Raw genomic sequence first — 11,076 nt, 5'->3', positions numbered from 1 at the left:
ACTTTGTGGAAAAAGCTGGCCCAAGTGTTTTTTTTATGGAGATGGCAACATTGGAAAAACATTGGGATATGGCAATATCAATCTTGGGAATTTCATCATTAAAGAAGTAGCTCTGGTCTCAGGACTTAAACACAATCTGCTGAGTGTCAGTTAAATCTGTGACAGAGGTTATCATGTGGATTTCTTTAAAGAACACTGTGAAGTTGTAAGTAAATCTATAGGCAAAGTTGTTCTGAAAGGATACAGGCGTGGTAACATCTATGAAGCCAAGCTTTCAACAAATACTGATGGTTCTGCAATCTGTCTGATGAGTAGAGCATCAATTGAAGAAAGCTGGAATTGGTACAAGAAACTCTCTCATTTAAATTTCAACAATATAAATGAATTAGTCAAGAAAGATCTTGTGAGAGGACTGCCAAAGTCAGTATTTGCTCCTGATGGCCTTTGTGATTCTTGTCAGAAGGCTAAACAAAGGAAATCCTCATTCAAGAGCAAGACTGAATCATCAATTCTTGAGCTTTATCACCTACTACATGTTGATCTATTTGGTCCAGTAAATGTCATGTCTATTGTAAAAAAGAAATATGTTATGGTCATAGCGGATGAGTTCACCAGATACACATGGGTGTATTTCTTGTACACAAAAAGTGAAACTGCATCTATCTTGATTGATCATGTCAGGCAACTGGATAAATTGGTCAAAAATTCTGTGAAAATAATAAGGAGTGATAATGGTACCGAGTTCAAGAATTTGATAATGGAAGAGTTCTGCAAAAACCATGGAATCAAGCAGGAATCCTCTGCTCCTGGAACTTCACAGCAAAATAGAGTTGTTGAAAGGAAGAATAGAACTCTCATTGAAGCTGCACGCACAATGCTTGATGAAGCAAAGCTTCCAACCTATTTCTAGGCTGAAGCTGTACAGACTGCTTGTTTTACTCAGAATGCAACATTCATTAACAAGCAAGGAAAAACAACATATGAGATGGTAAAGAAAAAGAAGCCAAATCTGAAGTATTTTCATGTATTTGGATGCAAGTGTTTTGTTCTTAAGACTCATCCTGAACAACTATCCAAATTTGATCTAAAAGCTGATGAAGGAATCTTTGTTGGATATCCACTTTCCACAAAAGCCTTCAGAGTCTATAACTTGAGAACAAGAGAGGTCATGGAATCTATCAATGTCTCTTTTGATGATAAGAAGATTACTGGACTTGAAGATTTTATTGATCATGATCAGCTGAGATTTCAAAATGAAGACTCAAATTCTGATACTGAAAATCCTGACAATCTAAATCCTGATACTGCAAACTCTGATGGATTAAACTCTGATGTTATTGAAACTGTGGTGACTAGCCAAAGGAAGATGCACCTATGCAGGGGGAGCATACTCAAGATATAACCACATCTCAAGAAGCATCAGAACATACATCTGGCTCTTCAAGTTCTGATTCGTCAAGTTCTGATAAGCCAAGTTCTGATAGTTCTGAAAATCTAAATTCTGAAGAATTCAACTCAGAGAGCATAGTTTCAGGGGGAGCATCAGAAAATGTTAATGAAGACAGCATGGATCATGGGGGAGCATCCAGTTCTAGAGAAAACCTTCCATCTGCAAGGAAGTGGACTAAATCACATACACCTGATTTGATAATTGGAAATCCTGATGCAGGTGTCAGAACTAGAACAGCTACTTCAAGTGAATGTCTTTACAATTCTTTTCTTTCTCAAACTGAACCAAAGAAAGTGGAAGAAGCTCTTCAAGATGCTGATTGGGTGCAAGCAATGCAGGAAGAGTTAAATGAATTTGAAAGAAACAAAGTCTGGACCCTAGTGCCAAGACCAAAGAACAGATCTGTTGTTGGTACAAAGTGGGTATTCAGAAACAAAACTGATAGTGATGGCATAATTACAAGGAATAAGGCAAGGCTGGTTGCAAAAGGATATTCTCAACAGGAGGGAATTGATTATGATGAAACATTTGCACCAGTTGCTAGATTGGAAGCCATAAGGATATTTTTTGCTTATGCTGCTCACAAAAAGTTTACTGTCTTTCAAATGGATGTGAAAAGTGCTTTTCTCAATGGAGAATTGGAGGAAGAAGTATATGTTGAACAACCTCCAGGCTTTGTAGATTCCAAATATCCAGATTATGTCTACAGGCTTGATAAAGCACTTTATGGACTTAAGCAAGCTCCAAGAGCATGGTATGAGACTTTAGCTCAGTTTCTTCTGGAAAGTGGATTTAACAGAAGAACAATAGACAAAACACTGTTCTACCTCAACCATGGAAAGGACTTACTTCTGGTCCAGATTTATGTTGATGATATCATTTTTGGTTCTACAAATGACAGACTTTGCAAGAAGTTTGCCAAACTGATGCAGTCAAGATATAAAATGAGTATGATGGGGGAACTTAGCTATTTTCTGGGCCTTCAAGTCAAGCAGAATGAAGAAGGCACTTTTATTTGTCAAACTAAGTACACCAGAAATTTGCTGAAGAAATTTGGAATGCAAGATTGTTCAAGTGCATCCACTCCCATGGCCACTGCAACAAAACTGGACAAGGATACTGGTAAATCAGTAGATATTACTGATTACAGAGGTATGATTGGCTCTCTACTCTATCTAACTGCTAGTAGACCTGATATCATGTATGCTACCTGTCTTTGTGTAAGATTTCAAGCAGATCCAAGAGAACCTCACTTAACAGCTGTGAAAAAAAATTTCAAGTATCTTAAGGGCACAGCTGATCTGGGATTGTGGTATCCCAGAGAATCAGATTTTAAACTAATAGGTTACTCAGATGCAGATTTTACAGGTTGCAAAATTGACAGGAAAAGCACAAGTGGAAGCTGCCAATTTCTTGGAGGCAGATTGGTTTCTTGGTTTAGCAAGAAACAAAAGTCAATTTCCACATCAACTGCAGAAGCAGAGTACATTGCTGCAGGAAGCGGTTGTGCACAGATTCTTTGGATGAAGAATCAGTTACTGGATTATGGGTTAACATATTTTAAAATCTCTATTTACTGTGATAATCAAAGTGCTATTGCTATGACAGGTAATCCAGTTCAACACTCAATGACAAAGCACATCAGCATCAGGTACCACTTTATAAGGGAACATGTGGATGAAGGTACAGTGGAATTGCACTTTGTTCCAACAGATCAACAACTAGTAGATATCTTCACAAAACCACTGTGTGAAGCTACTTTTACAAGATTGGTAAATGAACTTGGAATGGTTTCAGGTTCTTTCTCTAAATCTGCTTAGTTTTGTTCTGATGCATCAGACTTTATGCTCAGTATTTACAGAAAATACTCTTTTTGTGTATTCTGTGCTTAATTGAAAATTACTTAAGTACTGACTGTTGTCTGATGTGACTTTCTAAACTCTGATAATGATGTTTATATAACTATTCAATCCTAGAGGATACCTGTGCTAGATGTTGACCTAGTAGTCTTCAATACACTAGAGATCCCACGTTAGAAGTAACTATTTCTGTGGAAATCTATTGACACAAGCAAATTCTGATATTGAGCTTAGTTGAGTTTACTTTGTCTATCTTATTACTAAGTCAAAAACTAGAATGATGCCTCTCTTCTGTTAAGTTCTGATGCTAGTAAATCTGTTGAATGTACTAAGTGCTGATAAACCTCACTTATCAAAAGAAAAATGGAAAAGAAAAAGAAATAAAAATCAGGTACTCCTTTGAGGTCTAGAGTAAAAATGTGGAAGGGACGACCCAAGTGCATTGCTGGTATTAAGTAATATGCATCAGAAAAGCAAAATATTTTCTTGGTGACTTTTCACACTCTATGATTACTGGAGAAATACTCTAATAATAGCATAAATTCTGATAAGCAGTCGTGACTCACTTACACTGAGAAGCCACTGTAAAGTGGAATTTAAAAAGATGCATAAAATTAGCACAAAACAGTTGAGGTGGACTCAAGCATGAACTCATTCAATAATAGGCTTCAGAATAATGACAGATTTTTAGTAAAGTTTTAGTTATGCCTTACTTCTAAGATGTACTGAAGTGAATCAGACTTTACTCTTTGTCTGATATTTAGATTAATGCACACACTAAACACTCCATATGAATGATGAAAATTACTGTGGTGATCTATGTTATTTTAGATGAACAGTTTATGTGTCAGATTGCATAAATTCTGAGGACAAGTTATGTTGAATGTTCTGATGATTAAGTTCTGAAGAATCTATATCAGAATTTGTGTGAAGAATTACAAAGATAGGCATTCATTTTTCGAGTTAAAAAATCATGTTCTGATAACTGTTAAGTTCTGATATAAGTCTAAGTTCTGATATTAAATTCTGATCCTTTACTTGACTTATTTGTGGATAAAATCTAAAAACAGTCTCATTTTAAATCAGAATATGTTTGGGCGGAATATTAACAGTCAATATATTTAGGGATAGTGGTACACGTACATGCACAGTAATTTTTACTTGTTTTTTATGCGCATTAAACCCTGTTTTACCTTTCCAATGATTGTTTTTCTTCTTCCAAGTCTAGGGAGATGAGGTAGAATTATTTCTACCTGTCAGCATTAAATTTCCTTACGTCTCCTGGCATTCTCTTGCCTATATAAACAAACACTGCACAACAGCCTACACATCATTTCTTTTCTCACATACTCACCTTCATTTTCTTCATACCAACAAAACCATGGTCAACTACAACATGTTTTTGAACTATGAAACCTTCAACATGGAGCTGAGCTGTGAAGCCTGACAGCAGGAATGACACGTGACTGTCATTTCTGATGAGATTTGGGACTCGGTTCCCCAGGAGGTTCTCACCTACCTCCTGTTCTTTTACATGGACTACCATTGCCATCTGGAGTGATTGAAGGAAGAAAGGCTAGAAGCTCTCCGCCAGCAAGAGCGAATCATCAGACTCGCTATTCTTTTTGTAGAGAGTAGGAAGAAGAAATAACTTATTTTCTTCTTCATGTTTTTCTTCATCGTCAGCCTTGCCCTGCTTCTTGAGCTAGGACAAAGGCTGTTGATGTTAGGTTTAGAAGCTTAGGACAATCTTGTAATGTTCTGATGTAATTTGAATTTCATGAATGTATTCTCTTAATATATTAATGGAATTTCTACTTTTTGCAAGTTTTTGTCTCTGAGATGTTTGTAATTTAAATGCACTGATAAATCCTGATATATTCATATTCTGATGACCATTTCATTTTTGATTTAAATTAAGTTCTGATCTTAAAATATCAGTACTTGTTTACTTGATTTATTTTGGTCATTCTCACACTCGAATTTTTTCTCAGAATATTGGTGTTGCAGTGAAAATAATTGAATAAGTGGGAACAATTTAAATTTTGAATTAAAACTGACTTACCTCAATTAATGGAGTAAGTGAAACGGTTTTTCCTTGAAAAACTGCAAGTGGGTAAGTAATGATTACTGTTTTCCCGTGCCCATTAACTATTCATTATTGCTGCATGTTTGACAGGTGTCCAACGGTTATATTTTTTTTCCAAGTATAAGTAAGAGAGAGAGAAGATTATACAATCTTTTATTAACTTTTACACTTTATCTCTCTTTCTTTGCTTTTACTCTCTCATCTCCTGACGTTCGTTTTTCATACAGACATTTTATCAAACACCTAACAGGCAATCTTAAATTTCAATTATTCTCATGGCACCTAAGGATTTGATCATTGATGGAGCTAAGTTCGTTCCAAATAACTATGCTGCAATTCTCGATCATGCTGAAGCTCCGTCTGAGTTGCATTTTGTGCAATATCTTCTTGCACACAGTGAAATTGGGTATGTATTGACCCAACCTTCAGTCTTTTCAAGCCAACAAGTTCTGAAGTTTTGGCGGACTGGGCATTTTGATAATGGTGGTACAACTGGTACTCCCAGTATTGTTTTTGAAGTGGATGATACTGAATATGTGGTAACTCCTGGTACAATTTGCAAGGCCTTACATTTACTAGAAGGTTGTACTTTTTCAACACCGGAGGAATTAGCTCTACAAGAGTTAATGGACAGTTTGGGGTATGAGAAAAGTTTGGTTAAGCTTGGACAGTTGAAACGAGCACATATCAGAAAGGAATGGAGCTTCTTCTTCGACTGCATCACTAAAGCCTTCGGGAATAAGTGTTCAAACTTTGATGCCATTCCAATAATGAGTCAGCACATCGGGTATGCTATTATTAACCAAACTCATTTTGATTTTGCAAGTGCTGTGATAGGTTTTATAGGGGATAGGATGACAGAAGATAGAAATGTAGTTTACTTTGCTAGATTCTGTCAGCTTATATATAACTTTTGCTGTACTGATCCCCCTCAACTAGCCAGTTCTTTAATTCCACCCTTTAAAATTGCAAAACGAGCCTTTAATGACTTGGTTAATGCTGACCTTAAGAAAAAGGTGGTTAGACCCTTACAGATTCCTCAGTCTGTAAAACAGATCTTGGTAAATGCTGATCCTGAAACATATAGATCTGTTTATCCAAATATATAACCCACCACCACATCCCAAACACCACAGCAACCATCAGAACATACCACTCATACATCTATACCTCAACCCTCCCTCAGAACATATCTCAAATCATATCTCATAACTTCACAGACAGCTCAACCTTCATCCTCAGCACCTACTGTGAAGCCTTCATCTTCCAAGCCCAAGAGAACAAAGACTGTTCCTCAAACACCACAGAAGAGGAGGAGGACTATTTTGAGAGATGAGTCTGATAGTGAGGAACAGGTTTCTTCATCAGAACCCGTTGTTAAAGAAGCTGAGAAAGTTACTTCTCATAAGGATTCTCGAATTGGGGGATCTAAGCTTCTCAAAAGGCTTAGAAGAATGACTTCTGCTGAACCTCCCAAGGAATCTCCACCTTCAAAGAGATACAAGAAACAGAGAGCTAAAAGGCCAGTTTCAGATGATGAGGAAGTAGCAGCTAAGGAAGGAGATCAGGAATCTCTGATCTCACAAGAACCAGAATCTGCTGAAGCCACTGCTTCTCCATTGACTCCAACTCATGAAGCTGCAACAGAAAAGGCCAATACACCATCTGTGTCTCCTGTACATAAGACTGTATCTCCTGTTGATCCAGGCACAAGTGTTGAAATTGATATTCAAAACCTGGTTGTGCCTAAGGTACTTTACTTAGAAGCTCCAACAACAATTAATCCATTAACAACACCTGTTACTGATGCTACTCAAACTCCAGAATTGTCTACTACACCTTCTCTGCATCTAGATGTTGATGATCAGAATATAGGTGAGCATCAGGATATGGATGTCGATCAGAACTTGGAATCGGATCAGCACTTAGAGGTTGATGCTGAAGCCTCAATTGCTTCTCATACTGTTATTTTATCAGAAGATGCTGATTCTGTAAGTTCTGATGCTGCAAATGCTGATGATACTGGTGATGTTGCTCCAAATGCAGATGCTGATGAAGCAGGTCCTTCAGGACATGCACCTCAGCAAACTGTTCACAAAAGTGAATTAGTTAAGAAGTTTGTTACATGAGAAGCACCAATGCCTTGGAGTGAAACTCCAGCAGGACAGGAGTGGACTAAGGAATGGAACTCAGTTACCTGTGTTCCATCTGCAAAGAATCTTGCTGAGCACTTGACAAAAGCTAATGAGATGTTAATTATTGATGATTTCAAAACACAGCTTCGAGTCACTGCATTGAGTACTAAACATCTGCAAGGTCTCCATTCAACTACTCATGCAGAGTTACATAAAATTCAGGAAGAATTAATCAAGCAAGAACAAGTTCAGAAACTTGACAAGAAAAAATTCTTCCAACCTACCTTTGACAGAGTTGCTTATATTGAGAAGACCCAAGAGAAACAACAATCTCAGATTGATGATATTTTGAAAAATCAAACTTCTCAGCAATCTCAACTTGATGAAATCCAAGCCTCAATAGAATTGCTTGTCTCTCTTCTCTTACCTGCTGATGCCAAAAAGGGGGAGAAAGTAATTAAGTCCAAATGTAAAACTGATAAGACACTGAAGGGGAAGGATGATGAAAAAGATGACCAAGGAAACTCTGGAATGGGTGGAGGTCATAGTCAAGGTAGAGGTTTCTCATCAAGAAAAGCTGAAATCACAAGTCACAGGACAAGTTCTGATGCTGGAAAAAGAATTACTTCTGCTACTGGTAAAAGGATAAGTTTTGATGAACTTTTAGATCTTGATGAAGAAATGTCAAGACAGTTATTTCTCAAGGAAAATCCAGGAATGGACTTGGAGAGTCTGATGGAAGAAGAAGCTAGACTTAAATCAGAAAAAGTAAAATCTAAATCTGAAGCTTCTGGTAAAAAGGAAACTTCCAAAACTCAAAGGCATTGTGATAAAAGAAAGGACAAATTCTGAAGCAACCGAGGCTAAATCACAACTGCAGATAGATCCAAGGTCCAAGGGCAAAGAGAAAGTTGGTGAACCTATCAAGGTTTATGTGCCTCCTGTGAATGAAGAAATTACTGATGAAGATGCTGATCTTGCTCTGACTTCAAGAAAAGTTTCTAAGACAACCTCTGACATGGCTCAAGTTGTTCAGAGTCAAGAGATAGTTAGTTCTGATATCTCAAAGAAGCAAGTAACCTCTGACATAGCTCAAGTTAACTTGATATCAGAAGATATATCAAAGGAAACCTCTGATATTGCTCATGTTAAACCTTCAAAGATACTCCTACCAGGATTCACTAAAGCCAAACAGACTCAACCTTTGAAGATTGTTGCAAGTGGTTTTGAAGCAAGAGTGGTTACTGGAAAGGAAGCAAGAGATAAAACTGGATTAGGAAGTGCTGATGAAAGAAGAATACATAACACAACCAATGATCCAACTTCCTTAAGTGAACCAGGTATTGGAGCAACTCCTGAGAGATTGAATCAACTAGAATCTGTACAAATAGTTTACCATACCTACTTGAAAGAACACATGTTGTTGTACTTCATGACAGATGGTAGGGTTTATCATATAAGGGAAAATGCCATTCCACTGAAGTATTTTGAAGAGCTGGAACATGTATTATTCTTACTTCAAGTGAATGACAAAATAACAGAAAGTGCTGCAAACTTTTTGAAGAGTCAAATTCAGAAACAGAAAAGCTTTATTATGTTAAGTCTGACATATCTTCCAAAGTACAGAGATCACAAGGGTGATATTGTTGAGATGAAGCCCAATTCTGCTAAGATTATAACTACCTTTCTGGGTTACAGGGCTGTGGAATTCAATCTTGAGTCTGACAAGGCATATTTGATCAGACTGGATCAGGACATAAGGAAAGCTAGAATTAATGATCTCAGGGCTGTAATCTTTCAAACTGGTGAAGATTCTGCAGAACTTAAAGATGCTAAAAGGAGGATGATTGATGAACTCAGATATGCTGAGAGATGTTTGTTGAAGAACTATCTCAGAACAACTCCTGACATCAGAGAGATCAGAAGATGAAGCCAAGTCAAGATCTACAACTACTTAAATTCTGATATGGATACAGACTGATGTTGTTATCAGAAGTTAAAGATTGGTAAAACTTTAAGGACTGTAAGTTGTAGTTATCTAGTCAAATTCTCATGCATTTGTACTTAATGTTTTTGACATCATCAAATATCTGTAAAACTTGTATATTATACTAATTTACAAGTTGGGGGAGATTGTTAGATATATTTGATAATGTCATGGCTAATGTGATTTATGTTTAATTTTCATATCTTACTTAAATAGGATAAATCAGTACTTACTGGAAGTCAGGACTTAAGGATATCAATACTTATATTATCAGGAGATAATCATCAGAAGATGGATATCAGAATTTAAGTACTGAAGGACGTTCAGATAAGGAAGGCAGCTGGTTAAAGGAAAGAAGATCGAGACAAACATAAGAAGAGATATGCATGAAGATGGAATTCTATGAAGAATAGAATACTTGGAAGAAAAGATATCTGATTGATATATTTTAGGAAGCAGAATTATATTCCATATCAATTAGCGATTATCTTGTAACTGTGTAGTATATAAATACAGACATAGGGTTTACACTATAAGTGTTATCACAATCGAGAAGATTATTCATTGTAACCCTAGCAGCTCTCGTGATATTTGTTCATCACTGAGAGAGAACAGTTCCATACTGTAACAGAGTTTATTGTTTCAATAAAGTTTGTTTTCTGTTACTTGAGTTATTAAAGTTCGATTTGATTGTGCTATACACTGTATTCACCTCCCTCTACAGTGTGTGTGACCTAACACATATATCTAAAGACAGAGTTTGAAATGAAAGATCTTGGAAGGATAAAATATTGCCTTGGTTTACAAGTTGAGCACTTGTCATCGGGAATTTTCCTCCACCAATCTACATATACAGAAAAGGTTTTGAACATATTTTACATGGATAAATCTCATCTGTTGACTACTCCAATGGTGGTTAGATCTTTAAAACCTGATAAAGATCCATTTCGACCACGAGAAGATGGTGAAGAGGTTCTTGGTCCTGAAATCCCATATCTTGGAGCAATTGGTGCACTTATGTATCTTGCAAATAATACAAGACCAGATATTGCATTTGCTGTGAATTTATTGGCTAGATTTAGCTCTGCTCCGATGGATATACATTGGAATGGGATCAAGCATATATTTCATTATCTTCGTGGAACAATTGATTTTGGGTTATTCTTTCCGAAAAACTCAACATCTCAGCTGATCGGATATGCAGATGCTAGATATTTGTCAGATCCTCATTTTGGAAAATCACAAACTGGATATTTATTTACATATTGTGATGTAGCCATTTCCTAGAAATCCACGAAGCAAACTACAGTGGCAACCTCAACAAATCACTCAGAACTTATTACAATTCATGAAGCCAGTAGAGAATGTGTTTGGTTGCGATCTATCATCAAAAATATTCAAGAATCATGTGGATTACCGGATATCACAAGAAGTCCTACTATCATGTTTGAGGACAACACTGCATGCATTGATCAACTCAGGGAAGGATATATCAAAGGAGACAGGACGAAGCACATCTCACCAAAATTCTTCTACACTCATGAACTTCAAAAGAA

The 11,076-nt window shown here is 36.7% G+C and overlaps 1 protein-coding gene across 1 annotated transcript; it reads left to right on the top strand.

The window, feature by feature from the left end:
* The first annotated feature begins 10,399 nt into the window (after positions 1-10,399).
* On the top strand, positions 10,400-10,807 carry LOC141685869 (secreted RxLR effector protein 161-like). Its single transcript, XM_074490947.1, has one exon. The coding sequence runs from the start codon at positions 10,400-10,402 to the stop codon at positions 10,805-10,807; it is 408 nt and encodes a 135-aa protein (XP_074347048.1).
* Positions 10,808-11,076: the final 269 nt, after the last annotated feature.

Source organism: Apium graveolens, chromosome 9 (assembly GCF_009905375.1).
Source record: "Apium graveolens cultivar Ventura chromosome 9, ASM990537v1, whole genome shotgun sequence".
Lineage (NCBI taxonomy): Eukaryota > Viridiplantae > Streptophyta > Magnoliopsida > Apiales > Apiaceae > Apium > Apium graveolens.
This window is presented reverse-complemented; position numbering and strand designations above follow the sequence as displayed.